Source organism: Erinaceus europaeus, chromosome 7, assembly GCF_950295315.1.
Source record: "Erinaceus europaeus chromosome 7, mEriEur2.1, whole genome shotgun sequence".
NCBI classification, from domain to species: domain Eukaryota; kingdom Metazoa; phylum Chordata; class Mammalia; order Eulipotyphla; family Erinaceidae; genus Erinaceus; species Erinaceus europaeus.
The window spans coordinates 27,671,976-27,698,953 of NC_080168.1; the positions used below are offsets into that span (position 1 = coordinate 27,671,976).

At 40.1% G+C, this 26,978-nt stretch overlaps 2 protein-coding genes across 2 annotated transcripts in view; one reads left to right on the forward strand and one right to left on the reverse strand.

Annotated features, from left to right (window-relative positions):
• The window catches only part of DYTN (dystrotelin), an 88,142-nt gene extending 78,522 nt beyond the window's left edge, over positions 1-9,620 (forward strand). Inside the window, exon 14 of the mRNA XM_060193403.1 lies at positions 9,456-9,620. Within this exon, the coding sequence (XP_060049386.1) occupies positions 9,456-9,559 (104 nt within the window). The 3' untranslated portion in view covers positions 9,560-9,620. The remainder of the gene's footprint in view (positions 1-9,455) is intronic.
• A 4,903-nt stretch (positions 9,621-14,523) lies between these two features.
• FAM237A (family with sequence similarity 237 member A) lies at positions 14,524-22,119 on the reverse strand. The gene is made up of 2 exons (XM_007520190.2): positions 21,723-22,119; positions 14,524-14,911 (listed from the first exon to the last, which is right to left on the reverse strand). The coding sequence occupies exons 1-2, from the start codon at positions 22,117-22,119 to the stop codon at positions 14,772-14,774; spliced, it is 537 nt and encodes a 178-aa protein (XP_007520252.1). The 3' UTR covers positions 14,524-14,771.
• Positions 22,120-26,978: the final 4,859 nt, after the last annotated feature.

The following is a 26,978-nucleotide window of genomic DNA, read 5'->3' on the forward strand; positions in this document are numbered from 1 at the left end:
TCCCAGTCTGCCTTTCTCTTTCCCTAGTAGGATGGGTCTCTGGGGAAGCTGAGCTCCAGGACACATTGGTGGTGTCTTCAATCCAGGGAAGTCTGGCCGGCATCCTGATGACACCTGGAACCTGGTGACTAAAAAGAGAGTTAACATACAAAGCCAAACAAATTGTTGAGCAATCATGGACCCAAAGCTTGGAAAAGTGGAGAGGAAGTATTAGGGAGGTACTCACTGCAAACTCTAGTATACTTCTGCTTTCTTACTTTGGTGCCATACTCCAAACTCAGTCAATTTCTGCTTTGCGTTTCTACTTCTTTTTTTTTTTACATGCATAACATTCCCCAGATTCCCATTTAGCAATACAACCCCCACTATTTCATTCATCATTTTTCATGGACCTGTATTCTCCCCACCCACCCACCCACCCCAGAGTCTTTTACTTTGGTGTAATACTCCAATTCCATTTCAGGTTCGACTTGTGTTTTCTTTTCTAATCTTGTTTTTCAACTTCGGCCTGAGAGTGAGATCATCCCATATTCATCCTTCTGTTTCTGACTTATTTCACTCAACATGATTTTTTCAAGGTCCATCCAAGATCGGCTGAAAACGGTGAAGTCACCATTTTTTACAGCTGAGTAGTATTCCATTGTGTATATATACCACAGCTTGCTCAGCCACTCATCTGTTGTTGGACACCTGGGTTGCTTCCAGGTTTTGGCTATTACAAATTGTGCTGCCAAGAACATATGTGTACACAGATCTTTTTGGATGGATGTGTTGGGTTCCTTAGGATATATCCCCAGGAGGGGAATTGCAGGGTCATAGGGTAGGTCCATTTCTAGCCTTCTGAGAGTTCTCCAGACTGTTCTCCACAGAGGTTGGACCAATTGACATTCCCACCAGCAGTGCAGGAGGGTTCCTTTGACCCCACACCCTCTCCAGCATTTGCTGCTGTTACCTTTTCTGATGTGTGACATTCTCACAGGAGTGAAGTGATATCTCATTGTTGTCTTGATTTTCATTTCTCTGACAATCAGAGACTTGGAGCATTTTTTCATGTGTTTCTCGGCCTTTTGGATCTCTTCTGTGGTGAATATTCTGTCCAAGTCCTCCCCCCATTTTTGGATGGGGTTATTTGTTGTCTTGTTGTTGAGTCTGGTAAGCTCTTTATATATGTTGGTTATTAAACTCTTATCTGATGTATGGCATGTAAAGATCTTCTCCCATTCTGTGAGGGGTCTCTTGATTTGGGTAGTGGTTTCTTTTGCTGTGAAGAAGCTTTTTAATTTGATGTAGTCCCATAGGTTTATACTTGCCTTAGTCTTCCTTGTAATTGGATTCGTTTCATTGAAAATGTCTTTAAAATTTATGCGGAAAAAAGTTCTTCCAATATTTTCCTCTAAGTATCTGATAGTTTCTGGTCTAACATCCAAGTCCTTGATCCACTTGGAATTTACTTTTGTATTTGGTGAAATACAGTGATTCAGCTTCATTCTTCTGCATGTTTCAACCCATTGTTTCCAACACCATTTGTTGAAGAGACTCTGCTTTCCCCATGTAATAGTCTGGGCCCCTTTGTCAAAGATTAGATGTCCATAGGTGTGGGGCCTCATTTCTGGGCTCTCAATTCTATTCCACTGGTCAGTGTGTCTGTTCATGTTCCAGTACCAAGCAGTTTTGATGACAATGGCCCTATAATATAGTTTGAGATCTGGCAGTGTGATGCCTCCGGTTCTGTTCTTTTTTCTCAAGATTGTTTTGGCAATTCTAGGTCTTTTCTGGTTCCAGATAAACATTTGTAGCATTTGTTCTATTCTCCTAAAAAATGTGCTTGGGATCTTGATGGGGATAGCATTAAATTTGTAGATGGCTCTGGGTAATATATTCATTTTGATGATGTTAATTCTTCCAACCCATGAGCATGGAATATCTTTCCATTTCTTTGTGTCTTTTTCAATTTCTTTGAGTAGTGACTCATAATTTTCAGTATACAAGTCTTTCACTTCTTTGGTTAGGTTTATTCCTAGATATTTTATTGTTTTTGTTGCTATAGAAAAAGGAACTGATTTCTGGATTTCAATTTCTTCTAACTTAGTGTTTGCATAGAGGAATGCCACTGACTTTTGAATGTTAATTTTATAACCTGACACATTACTGTATTGCCTGATGATTTCCAAAAGCTTCTTGCTAGATTCCTTAGGTTTTTCCATGTATACTATCATGTCATCTGCAAATAAGGAGAGTTTGACTTCTTCTCTTCCAATTTGTATTCCTTTAATTCCTTGCTCCTGCCTGATTGCTATGGCAAGAACTTCCAACACTATGTTGAATAGTAATGGTGATAGTGGGCAGCCCTGTCTAGTACCTGATCTGAGGGGAAATGCTTCCAGTTTTTCACCATTGAGTATGATGTTGGCTGTAGGTTTGCTATATATAGACTCCACTATCTTCAGGAATTTTCCATCTATTCCTATTTTTTGTAGTGTTTTGATCATAAAGGGATGTTGTATTTTGTCAAAGGCTTTCTCTACATCTATTGATATGACCATGTGGTTTTTGGTCTTGCTTTTGTTGATGTGGTGGATCACATTGATTGATTTACGTATATTAAACCAACCTTGCATGCCTGGGATAAACCCCACTTGGTCATGATGAACAATCTTTTTGATATACTGCTGTATCCGGTTGGCTAGAATTTTGTTCAATATTTTTGCATCTATGTTCATCAGAGATATTGGTCTGTAGTTTTCTTTTTTGGTTGTGTCCCTGTCTGCTTTTGGTATCAGGGTGATGTTGGCTTCATAGAAGCTGGCAGGGAGTATTCCAGTGTCTTCAATCTTCTGGAAGACTTTTAAAAGTAGAGGTATTAGTTTTTCTTTGAAAGTTTTGTAGAATTCATTTGTAAAACCATCTGGTCCAGGACTTTTATTTTTGGGAAGATTTTTGATAACTGTTTCAATTTCATTAGCTGTGATGGGCCTGTTCATGTTATCCACTTCCTCTTTACTTAGTTTTGGAAGTTGGTAGGTATCTAGGAAATCATTCATTTCTTCCAGGTTCTCTAACTTGGTGGCATATAGTTGTTCATAGAAGCCTCGCATGATATGTTGAATTTCTGCAGTGTCTGTTGTGATATCTCCTCTTTCATTTACTATCCGATTTATTTGGGTCTTCTCCCTTTTTTGTTTTGTGAGTCTGGCTAAAGGTTTGTCGATTTTGTTTACTCTTTCGAAGAACCAACATTTACTTTCATTGATCTTTTGTATGGTTTTCCTATTCTCAATGTTATTTATTTCTGCCCTAACTTTAGTAATTTCTGTCCTTCTGGTTGCTTTAGGGTTCCTTTGTTGTTCTTCTTCTAGGTCTTTAAGATGTGCAATCAGGCTGTTTATTTGTGCCTTTTCTTGTTTCCTAATGTGTGCTTGTATAGCTATGAACTTCCCTCTTAGGACTGCTTTAGCTGTGTCCCAAATATTTTGATAGCTTGTGTCTTCATTTTCATTGAACTCTCGAAACATTTTGATTTCTTCCTTGATTTCCTCTTTGACCCAGAAGTTGTTAAGAAGTGTACTGTTGAGATTCCACATTTTGGCACTGTTACTAATCTTTTGTTGATTGTTAAGTGTTAGTTTAATTCCACTGTGGTCTGAGAAGATGCTTGGGATGATTTCAGTGCTCTTGAATAGGCTGATGCTGTCTTTGTGGCCTAACATATGGTCTATCCTTGAGAATGATCCATGTGGATTTGAGTAAAATGTGTATTCCAGTTTCTTGGGATGAATGACTCTGAAAATGTCCAATAGTTCTAGTTTATCTATCTCTTCATTTAGCTCCCTTATGTCTTTACTGATTTTCTGCCTGGATGATCTGTCAAGTTGAGATAGTGGGGTGTTGAAGTCCCCTACTGTGATTGTGTTACTGTTAATATATTGCTGTAGCTCTTTCAGTAGAAGTTTGATGTATTTAGATGGCTTCTCATTGGGTGCATAGATATTAATAATTGTTAAGTCCTCTTGATTGACTGATCCTCTGAGCATTAAGTAGTGTCCATTCCTATCTTTTTTAATCTTATCTATTTTAAAGTCTATCATGTCAGATATGAGAATAGCTGTTCCTGCCCTTTTTTGTGGGCCATTGGCTTGAATGATAGTTTTCCATCCTTTCACTTTAAGTCTGTGTTTGTCTTGTTGTGTTAGGTGAGTTTCCTGTAGACAACATATTGTTGGGTTGTGTTTTCTGATCCATCTTCCTACTCTGTGTCTTTTAATAGGTGAATTCAGGCCATTCACATTTATTGATATCAAAGATTGAAGATATTTTAACGCCATTCTTGTAGAGTTTTAGAGTGTTTTGATATATGTTCTATTTGTGGTGGTCTGGTTGTTTATAGGAAACCTTTCAGAACTTCTTTCAAGGCAGGCTTGGTGTTGGTTGCTTCCTTCAACTGTTGTTTGTCTGGGAAGGTTTTGATGCTTCCATCTAGTCTGAATGACAATCTAGCAGGATATAGTATTCTTGGCTGAAAGCCTTTCTCATTGAGCACTCGATAGATATCTTGCCATTCTCTTCTGGCCTGTACTGTTTGTATGGAGAAGTCCGCTGCTAATCTTACGGGTTTTCCTTTGTAGGTGACTCTTTGTTTTTCTCTTGCAGCCTTGAGGATCCTTTCTTTATCCTTATTCCTTTCCAATCTAAGTATGACATGTCTTGGTGTCTTTAGGTCTGGGTTAATTCTGTTTGGGACCCTCTGGGCTTCTTGAATCTTTATGTCTTTGGTGTTGTCTAGACTAGAGAAATTTTCAGCTATTATGGCCTGGAGAATGCTTTCTTCCTCCCCTTCTCTTTCTTCCTCTGGTAAGCCAATAATGCGTATATTGTTTCTTTTGAAGTCATCCCATAGGACTCTGTTGTTGTTTTCAGCATCTCTTAATCTCTTTTTGAGATCTCTTACTTCTTTTTGAGTTGTCTCTAATTCATCCTCAATCTTGCTAATTCTGTCTTCAGCCTCATTGATTCTATTCTCTCTGCCCTCTACTGCTTTCTGGAGTTCATCTATTTTGTTGCCCTGCTCTGATACTGTTTTAGCTTGTTCAGCTAGTTGCCTTCTTAGCTCAGCAATTTCAGCTTTCAGCTCTCTAATAACCATGCGATTATTAGAATTTTCTTCCATATTCTCATTTGTTGTTCCTGTAGTTCTGATTACAATTTTTTCAAATTCTTTACTCACTCCTGTTATTATTTCCTTAGCTAATGTTTGGATGTTGAACTCGTTGTTTTGTGCTTCGCCCTCTGGAGGACTTTTAGCTGGACTCTTGTCCTGGTTCGAGTCTCCATTATTTTTTCTTGTTGTTTTAACCATTTTATATAAGTTAACAGTTTTTTCAATCCCTGAGTTGGAGTTCAGTGGTGTAAAAGCCTTTTTTTTTCCCCTGTAGGCTATGGTAGCCTGAGGGCTTTTAAACTATCAATAGGCTTCTTGGCTTAATCAATGACTCCTGACCAAGAGATAAAGCAGGGTGTGGCAGAGATAATCCAGTGGTTATGCAAAGAGACTTTCACAGCCCTTCAGCTATGCCACCGAGGTATAGGTCTTCTCCCGAGTTTCCCGGTTAGATCTCTGTGCCCTGGTGTCCCTCCCTGTTGCTGCTCCAGATTCTGAGGGTAGTAGCAATGGAGACTCAGAGTTGTACTTGGTGAGTCTCTGGGGAGTCCTTTCCTCCCTTCAGCTGTCCCCTTGTTGGTGGAGCAGACTGGAGGTGGTGTCTCCACTGACAAACTGTCGAACTGTTAGCAGTCACTTAATCTCTCCTTAGGCCCCTCTCTCCTCTCTGTCACCAGCCACGCGTGTTTGTACTCACGGGTGATTTACTGGGTTTCTGTGGTCATTCTAGTCCTGTCTTGTTTCGGTCCGGGTGGTCTCCTTTGGTATTCCTAGTTGATCCGGGAGAGGAGAGGAGAGGAGAGAAAGCGATCTCCCTACAAATGTTTTCAAGATGCAATTTCTCACTTTCTCAAACTGACTCTCCACCCCCACCCCAAAGCATCAAATATCCTTCCTCTAAATTGACTCACCTCCCTTTCTACCTTTCTTCTTGCATCTCCTTTAATCTCCAGTCTGCAGCCTGATTCCATAGTCTTCCTTGGGCTCTGCTTGTTTGCATTGCTTTCTCTGTTTGCCCCCTGAGGTTGAAATCATTCTGTATTTGCACATGCTGGTCTGCTTAATTATAACTGTTGTAAGGAAGACATAGACATAATATTTCAGAAGAGTCATCGTACACTAGGCTACAGAATCCTTTTCCAGCTTTCAGATCCATCATTCTGAATGCCTCCTCTCACATCTTAAATTAATTCAAAGACCAGGCAGACCTTTTGTTATATTCAAGTGAATTCTTCATCAGTTAGGACTGTCAATTTCACAGATATTTATAGCAATGTACTATCTCGTGTCTGTTATCTTTTTGGTATACCAGTGTAGTCATTGTGTATATTGAATTCCAAATATATGCCAAACTATGTCTGGTGACTTTATCATGGTAAGAGACTAGGTCTTAAGCCAGCCAGGCAGTAAGAAAACTCATGTGTATAAAATGTATTATTGTTTTCCTATAGCTTTATCACAATATTTCACATTTTTTTCACTCTAGGTTAAGAAACAGAATGTTGTTAAGATACGTTTGTCTCTGGAAAATATTTCTTTTTTTAAATTTATTTCACCTTTCGTTGCCCTTGTTTTTTATGGTTGTAGTTATTATTGTTGTTGTTATTGATGTCGTCGTTGTTAGGACAGAGAAAAATGGAGAGAGGAGGGGAACACAGAAAGGAGGAGAAAGGGGGTCGGGCAGTAGTGCAGCGGGTTAAGCGCATGTGGCTCGAAGCGCAAGGACCAGCATAAAGATCTCGGTTCGAGCCCCCGGCTCCCCACCTGCAGGGGGGTCGCTTCACAGGCGGTGAAGCAGGTCTGCAGGTGTCTATCTTTCTCTCCCCCTCTCTGTCTTCCCCTCCTCTCTCCATTTCTCTCTGTCCTATCCAACAACAATGATATCAATGACAAGAATAATAATAACCACAACCACAATAAAACAACAAAGGCAACAAAAGAAAAGGAAAAAAAAAGCCTCCAGGAGCAGTGGATTCGTGGTGCAGGCACCGAGCCCCAGAAATAACCCTGGAGGCAAAAGAAATAAAATTAAATAATAAAATTAAATGAAAAAGAAAGGAGGAGAAAAAAGACACCTGCAGACCTGTTTCACCACCTGTGAAGGGACTCCCTTGCAGGTGGGGAGATGAGGGCTCGAACCAGGATCCTTAGGCTGGTCCTTGTGCTTTGTGCCACGTGCACTTAACCTGCTGAGCTACCGCCCAACTCCCTGGACAATATTTCTTATCCAGGCAATAAAATGTTTAAGATTCTCATAATTCTTAAGCAGCAATAGAGGATAGAGAAAGAAATGTCATTCTTTTATTTTTATTTTCAACATAAAACAGCACAGATGGAATGAAAATATAAATCACATAACTATATAGCTAAAAAGAGAGTCCTTGTCATGTTCCCATTCCCTGTCATCTTCTTTATTAATTATAAATACAATAAATTATACTACATGCTCATTATAAAATTAAAGTGCCTAGGGGCACACAATTTTTAAATGAATTTATCATCATGTCCTTGCCACTTATTTCTCAAGGTAACTGCCAATAACAGTTTAGGAAGTTTGTTTCTTCAAACTCTTCTCTGCATATTTTTTTCAATATAATTTAGATCGTACTTACTTATTTTACTTGAAACCCTACCCTTGATGTTAAGTAGTGTCAATTTCTAAATGTTACATACTATCACAATGTATAAATATATGATAATTTACTTACTGGTATGTAACTGTTTCTTGTGATATTTTATCATCATAAATCTGACGTGAATATTCTTCTAACAAATATCTTTGTGTATATATATATATATATGTATGATCAATTTTTAGGAATAGAGTTCTTAATTTAAAAATTAGGCATGTGATACTTTTGGTTAATAATTGCCCAATTGTAGATCCTTGTACAGGCTAATCCATACCACAATATATTATAGGGAATCATCCAAAGCATTAGTCAATAGTTAAACGTGTAAAGATTGGTTTAAGAACCAGTAGTACCAGTAGTACTTGGGAACTAAATGGAAATGCAAATTGATACACTGTTAGGTGAGGTTCCTATAAAGAAAAGGAATCAATGGGTTAGATAGAAGGCTAAAGACACTTATTTTAAGAAATTGATTCAGGTAGTTACAGAGGCCAATAAGTCCCAAGGCCTATAGCTAGCAAGCTGAAACACAAAAGAATGAAATCCCAGTACAAATTCTGGAAGGCTGGAGATAGGAATGGTTGATGATCTCTTTGAATCTGAAATGAAAAGAAAACAAAGAGCACCTACAAACACATTATTTTTAAAAAATATTTATTTATTTTCCCTTCTCTTGCCCTTGTTTTATTGTTGTAGTTATTATTGTTGTTGTTATTGATGCCGTCGTTGTTAGATAGGACAGAGAGAAATGGAGAGAGGAGGGGAAGACAGAGAGAGGGAGAGAAAGATAGACACCTGCAGACCTGCTGCACTGCCTGTAAAGCGACTCCCCTGCAGGTGGCGAGCCGGTAGCTTGAACCCCAATCCTTGTGCTTTGCGCCACGTGTGCTTAACCCACTGTGCTACCGCCCTGATTCCCAACATACATTAATTTTTATAAGCATCTTAGTTCATGAGGCCCCCAGAAGTTACAGACTAACCCATTTACCACTGCAAAGAAAGAAAGAGTTATTATTTAAAAAACAAGTATCAAACCAAGCAAGCCCCTGGTACCATATGTAGGTTGTGGGCCATGCCCAAATCTGATCATTCCGGTCTCCCATTCTTCCCCCATTATATAGGTCCCCCTTCCCAGTTAGGCGACCAGGTGGAATGTTTCCATGGTGCAAGTCAGAAGTTCCATTGTTATTCATCCAGATATGCCACCCATTCAGAAACACCCTCCATTGATACACCTTGAATAAAATTTGATCACATACCTGGATATTGGAAATTCAATCAACTTGATGCATAAAACTGAGCACCATCTATACTGAATTAGAATGACTGGGGTGGGACCCAGAAATTTGTCACTACTTCTTTGAGTGATTGTGATACACACCAGAGATTGAAATCAGTGCTCTCAAGTGCGCTTTCTGGCTACTCAGATTTGTGCTCAGAGTCATAGAAGAATGCCACTTAAGAGCCCATCACAGGATTAGCTTAGTACTTGGTCAAGATAAATAATAACCAGTGAATTTGCTGACCAGTTTAGAGAAAAATTATTCTCATCAGGAGCTGAGGACTAATGGATTTTCTTTCTCCTTTGCACTAGAACTGTATCAAGACCAACTCAAGAACCTGCAGGTGTTTTGTCTCTGACAGACTCCTCCCTTTGTTGATTTCAGCTTCACAATCTTCAGCTCACAAGGACCTGTATTGTGGGGCTGAGCGCGTGGGCAGGGCCTTCACTGCTCTGGTTGATCACATCACCATGCCCAACTTGAAGTAAAAAGGATACCAGCTTCATTCTAAGACATGTTCTAGTGATGATTAAATGTATGTATTTTTTTTTTCTGCTTTTTTCCCCCTTTTTTTTTTTCTTTGGTTATTGCTAGGGCTACAGTGCTCCAGGGTGACTTTTTCAGATGGTAACAGAGACAAAAGGACTGGAGCAAGATCATGCTCATTATGTAAAAGACTTTCATGCCTGAGGCTCCGAAATCCCAAGTTCAGCCCTCAGTACCACCATAAACTGGAGCTGAGCAGAGCTTTGGCATTTCTCTCTGTGCCTTTCTGAGTGTCTGTCTTTCATTAGAGAGAGAACAACATCACTGAAGCTCCCTCAGTGCAGTGGATTGGATCGACCTTCCCGTGGTGCATCCCATGAGTACCCATTCATTGGGGAAACTGACGATCCTTCCTAGCCGACTGAATCCACATGGATCCCAGTCACTTTCAAAGCCATTAACTGGCTACGGAAGAAGGGAAAACGCTAGAAGAAGAAGTGCAGTGGGGGGCTGGGCTTCAGCCTGGGTCCTGTGCATGGCTAAAGCAGATGCCCTCTCAAGTGAGCATTCTTGCCTGCCCTGAAATGTATTTTTTAATCTATACTAATAGGATTACACCTTTTATCTCTCTCTCCACCTCTCTCTCCATCTCTCTCTCTTTCTCTCTCTCTCTCAAAATTGTAGTGGAAAGCACAAAGTAGGGATGAAAGAAAAGTATTTAATATTTGATTCTTCTACTTGCTGGTCTTGGTTCCTCAGCTGAGTGTAAATAGAGTTTGGGGCTTACAGAGAGTAGAAAATGAGAAGAGAGGTGAGTGTGCTGAGTTAATGGCAGAGGCCCACTCTTTATGTGAATACATGGGAGAAAGGTTTAGGTGGAGTGTGCATGAATGCATGCAATTATCTTCTCCAACTATCAGTTAAATCACTGAACTGATGATTTGTTTTTCTACCTGGGTGTTTCTTCTAGAAGACTAGAGCTTGGCACACAACTAAATATAAACATGTGTACACACACCTGAAGTGGTGAAATCTGAATAAATTTGGTGGATTATAGCACTATTGATTTCCTGGATTATTGTTCTATAGTTATTTTTATAGTCTTTTTAAACTTTATTTGTTGGCTAAAGACAGCCAGAAATTTGAAAGGGGAAGGGGGTGATAGAGAGGGAGAGAGACAGAGAGACCTCCAGCCCTACTTCACCACTCACAAAACTGTGCCTCTGCAGGTGGGGACGTAGGACTTGAACCCTGGTCCTTGTGCACTATAGCATGTGCACTGAGCCAGATGCTCCACCACACAGCCCCTTGTCTTATAGTTATTTAAGTTATTACCACTGAGGGAAATTGGATGAAAGATATACAAATATCTCTGTATTATTTTTATAGCTGCATATGAATAGTTATTTCAAAATACCTTTATTTTTGCACATGGCGTGGAGCCCAAGAGCCGGTGCAAGGGCCGTCGCCGTCGTTAAGGATCCCGATTGAAGCCCACCCCCCACCCTGGCTCCCCACCTGCAACGGGGAGGTCTGAGGTGTCTTCCTCTCTCTCGATTTCTCTCTGTCCTGTCCAGCAACAGTGACAGCAGTGACAACATTAATAATAACAACAGTGATAAACAACAAGGGCAACAAAAGGGAAAAAATAGCTTCCAGGGGCAGAGGAGTCGTAGTGTAGGCACGAGCCCCAACGATAACACTGGAGGCAAAAAAAAAAAAAAAAAGCAAAAAAACCCTTTATTTTTAAAATGTATTTCTTTCTAAAACCCTACATTCAATGAGTTTAGCCAAAGTAATCATGCACCTCCTTTCTATGTGATTATGGTATAGATCCTTAAATTAATAGCATCGGCAACTGTAGTTAACCTTTTTGACTGTCAGAACACTTGTTTTCTAAATTCCTTAATCCATTACCCATTTAGTCTTTACAACAAATCTAGCAGGTAGTTGTCTCATTTTCTTAGAAAACCAGGGATACACCTAATGGGGGTTGAATTATTGTGTGGAAAACTGAGAAATGTCACAAATGTACAAACTATTGTATTTACTGTCGACTGCAAACCATTAACCCCCCCATAAAGAAATAAAAGAAGGAGGAGGAGGAGGAGGAGGAGGAGGAGGAGGAGAAAACAGAGATGTCCAATACTTCTCAGGTCAATACATTGTCCAAAGTTCTTTGGTCAGTTCTTGATTTGCAATTTGAACCTGGCTTCTGACGCTACTCCAAACACTGTTTTATTTATTTTCTTACTAAAAAAACTTTCTGATTCCAGTGGTCTATTGTTGTGATGTACAGTTAACATTACACTTAGAGAAGCTCTCCATTTGTGTTTAATGGTTCATAATTTCTAGTACTGTTTCAAGTGAAATATTGTCCAGCTGGATGGGACTGGGGCTAGGTTAACTCTCTTCAATATTATCTGAATGAAATAAAAAATTAATCACTACTTTTTTATTTTGGTTTTAAGGCTCGGCATCTTTACTCTCCTTATTTCATTCCAGCTAATTCCTTACAAGTTTAAGATGCATGACCAGAGTACCACTCAGCAATGTACAACCCACTGACCTGTTTCACTTCTACTGCCCACTACCTGTTTTGCACAGCTATGAACTAAGTGTGGTTATGACTTTCCCTTTCCGCCAGAATTTTCCCTGGGGCTTGAGTTTGCACAATTCCATCTCTCCCAGTGGACTCCTCTTTCTTCCTTGGGTAGATGATGAGAAACGGAGTGAAGGCTGAAAGAGAGTAAGACCCACCTGCAGGGGAGTCACTTCACAAGAGGTGAAGCAGGTCTGCAAGTATCTATCTTTCTCTCCCCCCTCTCTGTCTTCCCCTCCTCTCTCCATTTCTCTCTGTCCTATCCAACAACAATGGCATCAATAACAACAACAATAATAACTACAATAATAAAAAAACATAGGGAACAAAAGGGAATAAGTAAATAAATATTTTTTTAAAAAGAGTGAGATATATTCCAAGGAGCCTATGACTTTACTAATTTTTGCCTGAGCCTGACAAATAACATGCAGGTGGGCTGAAAGTATTGTTTGGCAAGATGGTGTCAGAGTTGGGAATAGGACTAGAAAGCCGGGTCAGGGCAGAGAGGAGCTCCAAAATATGGGGAAAGTCTATAAATACCGTCAACTGTAAACCCCATTGATCTGATCCAGGGCCCATGTCTATTCATATTTAAAACAGGAGCCTGTGTAACCTCTGCATCCCTGTTAGTCTATGAGTTCACATTCCTTGGAATATACCTAAAATAGACTTCCTAGCTTCTTCCAATATGAAGATCCCAAATTTCATCTGCTATATTCTTACCTAGAGGTTCCTGATTATAATTTGTTCTGTTTTGTATCTTAATGCTTTTCAGCAACCAAGTTACAGATACTACTGACACCAACCTGACTTCCCTGGGTAGACACCTCACCAAAGTGTCCTGGAACCTCACCTCCCCACAGCACTGCCCCACTAGGGAAAGATAGAAACAGAATGGGGTTATGGATCAACCCATCAACATCCATGTCCAGTGGAGAAACAATTACAGAAGCCAGACCTCCCACTTTCTGCTCCCCATAAAGATCTTCGGTCCATACTCCCAGAGGCATAAAATAATAGGGAAGTTTCCAGTGGAGGGGATGGGATATGGAATTTTGATGGTGGGAATTGTGTGGAATTGTACCCCTCTTATCCTACTATCTTGTCAATCATTATTAAATCATTAATTAAAAAAGAGAGAGGGTGGACCAGGTGGTAGCGCAGTGGGTTAAGCGCACGTGGCGCAAAGCGCAAGGACTGGCGTAAGGATCCCGGTTCGAGCCCCCTGATCCCCACCCGCAGGGGAGTCGCTTCACAGGTGGTGAAGCAGGTCTGCAGGTGTCTATCTTTCTTTCCCCCTCTGTCTGGTATTACAGGGCATTACAGTGTAAAAATGATTTTCCAGTCAAAAGAAGAATATTTTGTGACATCTGAAAACTATACGGGGTTCAAACTTGGATGGCCATGAACGTGGCAAACTACTGTGCTCATTCATTCACATATTGTTGTTTGGCCATTTCACTTTTAGAAAGATGGAATTGACTCACTGCAAGAGGCTACATGACCCACAAGATATATAATATTGATTATCTGACCCCTTTAAAAAAAGGCAGTCAGGAGTAAGCAATGGACTCCTTCGTAAACATGAGAATGGTTTCTTTTCAGCTCTTTATAAAAGTTAATATGTTTATATGACAATTTAAGAAAATATGATGAGTGATATTACAGAAAGTTGCACGAAAGTAAAACCATAAGTGTACATAGGAATAGGAGAGGGAAAGTGGCCATTAAGGGGCTCATTCTCTTTTTCTTTTGCAGGGAGGGACCTCATTCCCTCTCTCTAGCTCATGGTGGTGTCAGGCATTGAATCTAGCATCTTGGAGCCTTCAGCCATGCAAGTCTGTCTGCATAAGCATTGAGTTGTGCCCCACACCCCAAAGCACCTATCCCCATCCCTTGTGGCAAGGGCTCATTCTATTAGTCAAGCAAAACTCCTTATATCTAATTGTATTACAGTTGGTTTAAATTGTATGGTAATATTCATATTGAAAAAAAGAGACTTTAAGAGCATTATCTGGGGTCCAGAATTTTTGTTTAATTTTGTTTTCATAAAGAGAATACTTCATTACTTAAGAGTTTCTTTTCTTTTTTCTCTTCATTTCATCATCTTATTATTATACTGCTTTTATTTTGCTTCATTCAGGACTCAAAAAAAATTTTTTTTCCTGTGGTTCAGATATTGCAGACTATCAGTCCCTGGGAATTAGCAAATATAGTTCCTTATATTCCTAAGCAAGTTAGTGGTTAGTGGTTTGAAAGTCATGCATTATATTCAAGTCAAATGTGTGACATTCTAGCCCTTAACAATGGCAAAAATATCAGAACAAGTGACAAAGGTGAATAATAATAAAAAGAAATCTTTATAGTGCAATCCCCTATTTTAATCTTTGGGAGTTATTGTAATTTTTGCAGACAATGTGATGATCTGGCAGTTAATAACAGTATTTGAAGTTCAAGCTGGCAGCCTAAAAGAATGGAACTAAGTACTTGAATAGAATATGGCTGAGTATTTATCTCTGAACATCCCTTCATTTCAAGTAAATGCATGAACAATAGTCGAGAATATATATTTGGTTTCAAGATATTAGTAAGCTCTGAGGGTAGATTTAGATTTACTTTCTCTTCCTTTCTAAGCCACTGGTTGCCTTTCCCATAAATTTAACCCCACTCCTGCGTGCATGTATACTTAACAGTTCTTCAATCAATTCTTTGTTTTTTAGGAAAGCGGTTCTTAGTTGCCGATAATATGCACCTAAAAAAGAGAAAAGGAACTGATCATTACATCACATAAACTATTTTCAGATTCGTTTACATATTGACAAATTGGTTTAGAAAATTTGCCGCATCTGCCAATATCAATATCAAAATTCTCTATACATATTGTTCCAAATATGCAGATTTGTGTTTCTGCAAAGCTTTGTGTCTTACGCAACTTAGTTATAATAAATATACTTCTGTGTAAATAAACACTGTAATATTTTGGTTAAAGAAGTACAAGTGGGAGGGGGGCTGGGCGGTAGTGCAGTGGGTTAACCGTACATGGTGCAATGCACAAGTACTGGCATAAGGATCCCAGTTCGAGCTCCTGTCTCCGCACCTGCGGGGTTGGGGGGGTCGCTTGGAAAGCAGTGAAGTAGGTCTGTAGATGTCTTTCTCTCCCCCTCTCTGTCTTCCCCTCCTTTCTTGATTTCTGTGTTTCTCCAACAACAGCTATAACAACAATAACAACCACAAGAAGGGCAACAAGATAGGAAAAATGGCCTCTAGGAGCAGTGGATTGGTAGTGTAGGCACTGCACCCCAGTGATAACCCTGGAGGCAAAAAAAAGTATAAATGTAAATTTCAATATAGAACTATAAAGAAAAAACTTTAACAAACTTATAATCTTCCAGAAATAGTCATAGTCTTATGCATACACTTTTTACACTGTAATTTAATTAACCATTACCACATTATGGGCTGTCTTAATTGTTTCCTTTTCCTTTTTTTTTTTTTTTTTTGTTAACATTAATAATGTAGCAGCAGGCAGTCTGCATTTCATCACTAGCTATATCTGAAGATGTTTCCTTTGGAAAGATTTCTATGTGAGTAAGTGATTTCTGAATATGGTGCCTGGGAAATTCCTTGAAGTAAGCAAAGCAGAAAAGCAAGCATTTGTACGTCTATGCATTTACATTTCCTGAGCACTGTTTGCTCTTGTGTTTTTGGTTTTAAAAATAAAGACTATAGACTTGTGTTAAGCAGTTAGACACCTGATGCAACCATTATCAATTTATAAATGTGAATTTAAATTTTCTCACTATGGAGGATAGAAAAGACACTGTTTTTCTAGAATTATTGCTAGGCTCAGGAAGACAGGATTTATTTGTTTTTCTGACCTTTTCACTGGTAGACAAAGTTACTTGAATAACCATTTTTGACAAACAGATATATTTCAAAATCCCTTAATTTTTACCCAGTGAAGTCTTTTTTTTTTTTTTTTTTTTTTGTCTCCAGGGTTGCTGGGACTAAGTGCCTGCACTATGAATCCACTGCTCCTGGAGGCTATTTTTTTCTTTTTGTTGCTCTTGTTGTTTATTGTTGTTGTCATTGTTGCTGGATAGGACAGAGAGAAATGAAGAGAGGAGGGGAAGATAGAGAGGGGGAGAGAGAGACACCTGCAGACCTGCTTCACCACATGTGAGGTGACACCCCCTGCAGGTGGGGAGCCTGGGGCTTGAACCAGGATCCTTACGCCAGTCCTGGTCCTTGAGCTTAACGCCATGTACTCTTAACCCGCTGCACCAATGCCCAGGCCCCCCTCAGTGAACTCTTTGGTAGCCCATAATGTTTGCTTCATCTCTGTTATTTTCTCAAGGGAGCTACCATTAATTTACTTTTTATAAATTCATTTCTCTCTTGCTTTTGACATAATCTATCATAAATTAGTGGTTAGTCTTGAATATACCCCCCTTTACACCTTCAGAATACTTTAACATTAATGATCTCATTTCTCTCCAAACTAAATAACAATGATTTTTAAAGTCTTTTATAAAATGCTGATATCTCTAGCACACCACTTTTTAAAAGAATTATCATTCCTGAACTACCCTTAAAATAAAATTTTCAGACTCTCCATAGTTAAATGAATGCTTATTGTAGCTTTTTCTTTCTTTTCTTTTCTTTTCTTTTCTTTTCTTTTCTTTTCTTTTCTTTTCTTTTTTTTTTTATTGTCACCAGGGCTATTCTTGGGGCCTGAATCCATCACTCCCAGTAGCCACTTTTGCTTTCTTTTATTTGAAAGTACAGAGAAAAGTTGAGGGGGAAGGAAGAGATAGGGAGAGAGAAAGAGAGATATCTGTACCACTGCTTGACTCCTTGTGAAGCTTCCCCTTGCAGGTGAGGACTAAGGGTTTGAGCTGAGATCTTTGTGCGTCGTAACATATGCAATCAACTGGGTGAACCACCTTCCAATCAATGTAGTATCTTAAAACATTAGAACAGAAAACAGACTCTATAGGTCATCTAGTTGTTCCCATACTCCTCTGCTTCATATAAGAAACTGAGGTCCAAGTAAGTTAATTTGTTTCAACTTATATGTTGTCTCTTGCTTTCTTATCTGTGGACTCAATATTAACAAGAATGATATATTGGTATACAAATTTATATAGGAGTTTTATGTTTTTAATATACATAAGTTACAGCATTATTTCTCTAAAGTATATTATTCAATTTGAAGACATCAAAACAGCAAGACCTTCTTGCATATTATGTTGACATTGACTTTTAGTTCCCTTTTATCCTGATAGTACAATTTCCCAGAGAACTATAGAGACACTTTCTTCGTCATCTTCGCCCCCATTCCAACCTGGTAGCATATTAATTCCCCAAGGACAAAGGGAAAAGTTAGTGAAGAGTCTGTGCAGGTACATCCAGAGCTCAGTTGAGCCACTAGAGATTAAACTAAGCCTCTCAAGATGTTCCTGTAACAATCATTTTTTAGCCACGGTGTCTCCTTGACCCGAGATCCTTTATTGACTATCATTATGTAGTCCAAATGGAAAACCTCATTCCCTGACCTCCAAATAATTATTTATGTCAAATATTAAAAGAACTTCATCAAAGTGAAATTTTTACTCCCGCTGTTTGCATAGCCATGCTAGCTGAAGTTTGTAGATCAGATGAGTGAACAGCAACTTTGTAAGTAAGACAAAGGAAGTAACTTCCTGAGCTGAAAATATATATACAACTATTTTTAATCAAGTAGAAATGCCATGTTGAAGCAGGGTCATAAAATTACATACTGTATCACTGAAATAGCTCACTTGAAAACTGCGCTGCAGGGAGTCAGACATTAGCACAGCTGGTGGCGTGAAGCACAAGGATCCCAGTTCAAGCCCCCAGCTCCCGACCTGCAGGGGAGTCGCTTCACAGGCACTGAAGCAGGTCTACAGGTGTCTGTCATTCTCTCCTCTCTGTCTCCCCTCCTCTCTCGATTTCTCTCTGTCCTATCCAAGGACAGCAAGAACAACAATAACCACAACAATGATTTAAAAAAAAAAACAACAAAGGCAACAAAAGGGGAAAAGATGGTCTCAGGAGCAGTGGATTCATGGTGCAGGCACTGAGCCCTGGCAATAACCCTGGAGGCCAAAAAGAAGAAAGAAAGGAAGGAAGGAAGGAAGGAAGGAAGGAAGGAAGGAAGGAAGAAAGAAAGAAAGAAAGAAAGAAAGAAAGAAAGAAAGAAAGAAAGAAAGAAAGAAAGAAAAAGAAAGAAAGAAAGAGAACTGCACTGCTGAGGGCCAAGTGGTGGCAGCACACCTGGTAGAGCGCACATGTTACAATGCTCAAGGACCTGGGTTCAAGGTCCCAGTCCACACCTGCAGGAGGAACTCTTTGCAAGTGGTGAAGCAGGGCTTTGGGCGTCTCTCTGTCTCTTTCCCTCTCTCCCTCCCCCTCCTCTCAATTTCTGACTGTTTCTATCCAATAAATAAATAAAGATAAATTTTTTAAAAAGTTTGTTGGTTTGTCATGTGTGCCACCCAAGTTTAAGCCCCACTCCCATCATATTGAAGGAAGTTTTGGTGTCCTGGTCCCCTTCACTCTCTCTCTCTTTCTCTGTCTCTTTGCCTCTCTATCTCTAAAAAGAAAAATACATATAGTTTATCAAGTAACTGCTGCAAGCAAGCAGACTTAACACAAATATTAATTTATTCTAGAAATATTTGAGTAGTTCAAAGTGGGTGCAAAATACAAAACATAAGAAATATTGGTAGTAATAATGAAAAGATAAGATAACAGTATAAATTAAATGAGATAAGAATAGAAGATCCCTACAGACATCAGCACTAAAAATAGAGTCTGCGGACACCTGGTCAACTTCTGTTCAAAATATTTGTGAGGGCTGAGTGGTGGCACATCTGGTTGAGTGCATATGCTACAATGTGCAAAGACCTGGGTTCAAGCTCTTGGTCCCTGCATATGGAGGTGGGGGCAAACATAAGCAGTGAAGCAGGTTTGCAGGTCTCTCTCTCTCTCTCTCTCTCTCTCTCTAAGACTATTTAAATTTTATTTATTATTGGATAGAGAGACAAAGAGACATTGAGGGGAAGGGGAGATCGAGATGGAGAGAGACAGAGAGACACCTGCAGCCCTGCTTCACCACTTGTGAAGCTTTTTACCTCTGTAAGTGGGGACCAGGGGCTTGAACCCGAGCCATTGAGCTCTGTAGTGTGTGCGCTGAACCAGGTGCACTACCACCTGGTCCCCTTTTTTTTTATTATTTGCATTTATTGGATAGAGACGACCAGAAATTGAGAGGGGAGAGGGAGAGAGAGAGAGAGAGAGAGAGAGAGAGAGAGAGAGAGAGACCTCCAGCCATGCCTCATCACTTGTGAAGCTTTCCCCCTGCAGGTAGGGACCGGGGACTGGAACCCAGGTCCTTGGACACTATAATGTATGTGGTTAACCAGGTATGCCACCAACTGGCCCCCTCTCTCCCTCTCTATCCCCCCCTTCCTCTCAATTTTTGTATCTATTCAATAAATAAATAATATTTACAAATAGTTTCTAGCTGGGGAGATAACATAATGATGATGCAAAAAGACTTCTTGGCTTAAGGTACCAAATATCCAACATCCAATCTCCAGCATGACCATGGGAAGTCAGAGCTGACTAGTGCACTGGAAAACAGACAAAACACAATACCTGAATATTTTTAAATGTTGGTAACCACTACTTAAAGACATTAATTTTGTATTTCTACTCTTAATTTGCTGCAAAAATATTTCTTCTTAAAAGGGAAATTGGTCTAAACAACTGGCCAACTAGTAACAGGCTTATTTATAATAACTGTAGATCCCCTGGTTTTCTGAATCATTGAATCATAAGGATCTTTAGTCACTGAGATTAAAATATCATCGATATTTCCCATTAGGCCTGGGAAAGTATTAACTTAGAACTACTATTTTTAACTGCTATTTAGTAGATTACAGGGTTATCTTACAATTCTCACACCAAAATGTGCAAGTGTAAAAGTTATGTTTGCCTCATGGTCCACTGGTGTATAGATAATTCTAAGAATTACTGCCATACCTATAACCCTTCTTGCTCCCATCATAAGCTGATTGGTTGCAGTAACACCAAGGAAGGAACAAAATACACTCAGGAAGCACCAATAAGGCTTATGTATCGCTCAGCTTACTTACAGGGGATCATTCAATATAATTCTAATTTTCTGAAGGACATTTCTTCTAATTCCCTTTAAGAAGACTATATTTGAAAATAATGCTTATATATATTTCAGTGAAATCTTTAAATTTGCAAGAAATTAATTCCTCAGCTTACTAGAAGTTAATTACTTGCTTAAGGTTTGTTCAAAAAGTAATATGGAATATATTTGCATCTCAGATTTTTCTTTTTTCTTCTCTCTCACTTTTTCTTTCCTTCTTTCTTTTTTTTTCTCTCTTCTTTTTCCACCAGAGTTGTCTCTGGGGCTGCTGTCTTCACCATGACTCCACTGCATCTGTTGGGTTTTTTTTTTTTTTTTGTCCTCCAGGGTTATCACTGGGGCTTGGTGCCTGCACTACGAATCCACTGCTATTTTTTTGGAGGCTATTTTTCCCCCTTTTGTTGCCCTTGTTGTTTCTTGTTGTTATTATTATTGTTGTTGCTGTCCTTGTTATTGAATAGGACAGAGAGAAATTGAGAGAGGAGGTGAAGACAGAGGAGAAAGACAGACACCTGCAGACTTGCTTCACCACTTGTGAAGCGACCTTCCCCTGCAAGTGGGGACCTACGGGCTTGAACTGGGATTTTTACCCCGGTTGCTTTGCGCAATGTGTGCTTAACCCACTGCACTACTGCCCAACCCCCTCCCCCATTCTTTTTTCCCCTTTTTTTTCTAACAGAAAAAGAGGGAGAGAGAGATGGGGGGGAGAGAGAGAGACACCTGCAGCACTGCTCCAACACTCCTGAAGCATCCCCCTCTCAGGTGAGTACTGGGTAGTTTAAACTCTGGTATTCATGACATGGTAATGTATACTTTACCAAGTGTACCATCAGGTGATAGCCCCATCAAGTGATTTCTATATTTTTTACATCAACTAAATACATCTCAAAGAGTCTTTCCATTTCCATTTTGAATATGAAAAGCACAAAACCTTGTTTGTTTTAACTGTTCCTGATGCTGACACTCACATCTTTCCCATTCCACAGTAAGTAAACACAAAAGATATGACTATCAATATTGAAACTAATAGTAAGAAACCATTATTAGTTTGAGGGTGTTGCTTTAGATGGCTGTGTGGTATTTGCAGATATCATGTATTTCCTTACTCATCTTTCTGATTCTTCCTTGCTGTTCCTGTGCAGTATAAGGATATAAGCACTGTTCTGTTATAAATAGCTACTATCAAATGCAAAAGGAAGTGCTGTTCCCTCTGACTTGTATGCTCTTGGGGTTTACTCCTGACAGAAATGTATGGGACAGTGGAATCCCCTGCAGCTTTTTCCTTTTTCCTCACAAATAGAACATTTATATTTGATTGACCCTTTCAGAGCACATAGGACCTGCAATTAACCACCTTGCTTTGTCCGGGCATGCTGTGGCTTCTTTTCCTCTCCAGCCAACTCCCTCCTTCCTAAGCCATGGTTCCGTGAAAGAACACAGTCCACATAAATGTCCCAGAAAAGTTGGGCCAGATCCCAAAACAGTGCCCCATGTTTCAAGTTCTCAGATGACTTCAGGTAGATCATAAAATCCCAGAAACCTGAAACAGTGTTAGAAAGTTGAGGCTTCCGCATTTCCAGCAGGAGCACTGAAGAAGATTCCCAGCACTGGGGATCAGCTTCATTAAGTGCAAGCAAGTCTGTCTGACTCTGACAGATGAAGGGCGACACACAGCACATTCCCACAACGAGCAGAGAATAGGTGAAGTTCAAGGGATAGTTGATCATTCTTCGGTTCCCACGGTCAGCCATGACCCTGGAACAGCACAAGATGGAAATAAGTTGAGTCCCTGATAGTACTATACTCTGTAAAGAAAATAACTATATCTTTACCAATGTTGGTGTCAAAAAAGGAAAAGTTTTGTGGTCTCTAAAGTAGGAAAAGTCTGTCCTATCTCTCATATGATAAGCTCCTCCCCTCCTCCCTCCCTCCCTTCCTTCTTTCCTTTCTTCCTTTGTTCCTTCCTCCTTTCCCTTTCTCTCTGTCCTGGATAGAGACAGAGAAAAATCAAGAGGAGGAGATGGGAATAGGGAGAGATAAAGAGACATCTGCAGCACTGCTTCACCACTTGTGAAACTCCGCCTTCCCCTGTAAGTGGGGACTAGAGTCTTGAACCCAGAACCTAGCACACTGCAATGCATGTACTCAACCAGGTGCACCACCGCCTGACCCCCAACAAGTCTCATTCTATCTAAAATGATTTATTGTTAAGCAGGTAGTCTGAAGCTAAAATATTAAAATTAAGGAATATTTACTCCTAAATTGTGTTCCTTTATAAAATGAGTAAGTGAACTTGCTTTTCCATAGTACAGAGGAATAGAATTTAGAAGAATATTAAGTGAAGGGGCCAGATGGTGGCTTACTAGAGCACACAGGTGCATGAGGACACAGGTTCAAGAACCCAGTCTGCATCTGCTAGGGGATGTTTATGACTGGTGGAGTAGTGCTGCAAGACTTTCTCCCCTCTGTCTTCCATCTCCTTTCCTTCTATCTCCTTCTCCTTTCTCCCTCTCTCTCTCTCTCTCTCTCTCTCTCTCTGTCTCTCTTTTTTTCTCTTCAGGATATTCAATGAAAACTTAGTGTCTGGGCTATAGCTCACAGAGTATAACACGCATCACATTATGTGTGAAGTTCAGAGTTCAAGACCTGTACCACAAAGCAGCATCAGAGTACTGAAGAATGCTCCATGTATGGTGTTTCCCCCTCTCTATCTGCCTCTCAATACTTGAAATAGAAAATAAAAAAAAAAAAAGAAGAAAAAAAACTGACCTGGAGCAGTGAATCATGCATAGTCCCTGGTGACACTAAATAAAATGATAGTAGTTTGAAAAACTAAAATCCTAGTGTTTTTAATTAATTAATTAAAGCCTAGTGCTTTTAATTAATTAATTAATTGTTTAATTAATGGTTTTAATTAATCCATACTATCTTTTAATTTTATTAATTTAATTTCCGGTGATCACCAGCACTTCACCACCTGGGGTTGACATTTTCAGATAAAGAGACAGAGAGGCAAAGAGAGGGGGAAAGGCATCACAACCCTAAAGCCTCCTCCAGTGCAGTGGAAACTGAGCTTGAACTTGAATCATGCATATAGCAAAGTGGTCTGTTCTGCCAGTTAATGCTTTATAATATCTTAGTTAAATCTAGCTCTCTATCTTAGTTAAAAATCAGTACTCTTGTGCAGGTGAGAATTTAGATATATCTTATCGTCGGATACTTTCCCACTTGGTGACTTTAATTTTAAGCCAAAATTGAAAAAAATGTTATAAATAAAAATAAATATAAGCTAATGTGTTAAAAGTATGGGAAACAAAGGGCATGTGTTCAATCCACTAGAGCAGAAACTATGAGAATTTTACTATCACTTAAAGTATTGTTCCTGTGTTGATAGAACCTTTATAAAGATGATTTTCTCATTTCTCTCTTGCTAGAATCTAAAGAATTTTAACAGAAACCATTTACTTTCATCCAGCTTGAAGGAGAAGACTTTCAAAACTGGTTGCAGGAAAATAAGTGTAGTCACATAGCACTTTGAAATTAGTATAATAATACTTGAGACCAGTGCAGTGAGAAATGATATCCTCTAGAATATGAAATTGAAAAAAAAATTACCCAGAAGAGAATAAACTTACCTCATTCCAATACAGAATGCACATCACACTAAAACAACTCTAATATGAAGGAAGGAAACAGGAGGGTATATACAACTCACATTAATTTTACCTTTTATTTGGAGATCTTTTAGGTATTGGTGACATAAAGGCAAGTATGAGACTCTGATGGGAATTCACCTAATAATAACAGTTAATGACAGCACGAAGAGAGGAAATCTTTTGCACAGTAGCAGATCATAGATGCCTTAAATTATTATTCTAGAAACTGTCTTTGAACAAGCAACTTTCCTATTTGGAAGAGGTATATTGAAGTAAAGATTACTGAATAAGGTTTCCTCTGTATTTCAGAGTATATATACCTGATCTCTGCCATAACAAACATTATATTTCCATATGTGCTGTTCTGAAGGAAATTATTAAGGTCCAGCACCGTCACCCCCCTTCCCCATGGGGAAGCAGTTCTAGCAGTGGGCGCTCAATGTGGTCCCCGAGTGAGCGCTGTCCGCGGTGCTGAAGTTGGTGAGTGCGGGAAGCCCAGCCAACTCGCTCTGCAGCGCTTGTCCTGGTTCCCTTTCCTTAGGAACCAGGAAGTTCCTCAGCTTCGGTGTTAAGCGCTGGGAGACCCTCACTTGGTTCCACTACCGCACACTCCTAAAAAGCAGCTGGAGACTCACACACTCTTTTTGTGCCCCAGTCTCTTCCATCCTCTGTGGCTCTGTGCCCAGGTCGCAGCCGAAGAGCACAAGCCCTTACCTTTCAGTCCTTTCTAGATTCCCTCGAGTGCGTGGAGAGAAAAAGCTCAGCTGGCTCCCCGAGCAAGAGACAGCCCCCCGTTTCAGCGTCCTGGAGGCTGCGGGGCTCTTCTTAAGCAGTGGGAGTGTTCCGCACCTCTTCTAGACTACGTCAAAGCGCCAGGAAACTGCCGCCACCTCTCGCCCCCAAATACGTCTTCCTCCGCCTCCCCCACCCTCCGTACTCTGAAGGTTTCTTTCTCAAGAAACAAGTTATCCACTCCCTCGCTGGCAGTGACCACCCTCCCTCAGCCCCACTCTCATTCATTCACCCGTGTGTGGTTTGATTAATGGGTCCTATCTAGGGAGATGTGGACTCCAAGGGCAAGAACTGAACTGTGGAGTCCCAGACCCAGTCTAGGGAAGGAGTGGGGCGCACTCTCCACTTGTGCCTGGTTTGAGAAAACAGACTCTGGGGGAGGGGATTCTCTCTGAGTTGGAGAAAGGAGATGAGTGCTTCAGTCTTCAGTAAGAGCTCTGAGGATAGAAGGTTTTCCCAGAGACATCCCGAGGTGATGTACCCCAGCTGGTCCTGTGGTCTTGAGTTGGGAGGTGAAAAACAACACAGGAGTAAGGATGTGAGTAGCAGTGCTGCTGGTAGCTGGCTGGAAAACTAAGGTCTTACTTCTTAACAGATTCTGTGATCTCAGCCCAGGAACCCAGTTTGTTGCTAGCTAGCATCACATTAGTCAGCCCACTGGTTCAGATTTCACACATGGGTTCCTGCTTTCAGAGGAAGCAGCAGGGGCAGTTTGTGATTCTTTTTGATGCTCAACTCACAGCTAGTTAAAATACTAGCACTATTTCCCACCAAGGCTCTAATGAACAGTAACCCCCACCCCTTATAAGGGGAACCCTTTCAGCTGAGGGCCCAAGAGCAATGATCTACCTTTACAAATGTTTCCAGGTTTTCTTCTTTTCTTTAACCCCACACCCACCCCTTCATGCATCCTGAAAACCACTTGTAGATTCCATTAACTCAAAGCTTTTATACCAACAAAATAGTATCCATGGTTACCTTCCAGAAGGGGACAGAGAGCAGCCCAAGCTTATAGTAAGGTTTGCCAATGACATAAAGAATCTACTTTCCACCCAAGTGATAGGGAGATAGAGAGTTTAGGTGAAGCTTCCTAAGAGGCTGTTCCTCCAGCTCTAAAGCTGGATGGAGTGTACTTCCATTTCTCACTCAATATCCTAATCTCAATAGAACTGATCACACTATTGTCTGCTTCTACTTAACCCCAAAGATGGAGGAAAGCAGAATAATATAGGATGTGCTCTCAGTGTCTTGAGAAGATCATTAGAGAAACAAAGTATTTTGGAAGTGTGTGTGTGTGTGTGTGTGTGTGTGTGTGTTGCATAAGGATAAAGATTGGCATCAGAGGAATTAGAGGCAGGAAGAGGATAAAGATGGCATATTAGAAAAGGTGAACTTTGCGAAGAAGGAGTTGCACAGATGTCATGGGGCAGAGGGGAGGCAATGGTGTCTTCCAGGAAGAAAAGTCCAGAGAGCAAAGACTTGGAGGGATCTTTCAAAGCAACTCTGTGCTTCTGGAGAGCAAAGTCAAGAAAGGATCTGTGGAGAGAGACAAAAAAGGAGAACAGAAGTAGTGATGTGGAGATTTAATCATGATTTTGGATATGCTGATAGGGACTATATAAATCTGCAGTGCTTCTCTTATAATACTGCTTTTTTAAAACAATTTTCTTTATTATACATGAAACCAAGAGTTTCACATAAGAAAGATAGAGAAGGTCAAGCTGGAATACTTTGGTATTATACAACAAACTAACAAACAAATAATAAAACACCCAAAAAACAAACAAGCAAATAAAAAACCCTTCAGGTTTGCATGTGCAGTGTGCCACCATGTGAGCTATTTGTCTAGTAACAATAGTGCTTACACTCATGTGCCTGTGTATCTCAGAGGGGTAAAGAATAGGGAAGTTGGGGACCGAGCAGTAGCAGAGTGGGTTAAGTGTACATAGCACAAAGCACAAGGACTGACATAAGGATCCTGGTTCAAAGTCCTGGTTTCCCACCTGGGGGGGGGGGGGTCGCTTCACAAGTGGTGAAGCAGGTCTGTAGGTGTCTATTTTTCTCTCCTTCTCTCTGTCTTCCCCTCCTCTCTCAATTTCTCTCTGTCCTATCTGACAGCAAACAACAATAATAACAACGATAAACAACAAGGGCAACAAAAG

What these genes read in the sequence shown, in the direction of transcription:
- FAM237A (XM_007520190.2), bottom strand. Translation starts at nt 22,119, where the DNA reads ATGGCTGACCGTGGGAACCGAAGAATGATCAACTATCCCTTGAACTTC. An exon ending in GCATGCCCGGACAAAGCAAG is followed by an intron (nt 14,912 to 21,722) that starts GTGGTTAATTGC and finishes TCTCTTTTTTAG; the next exon opens with GTGCATATTATCGGCAACTA.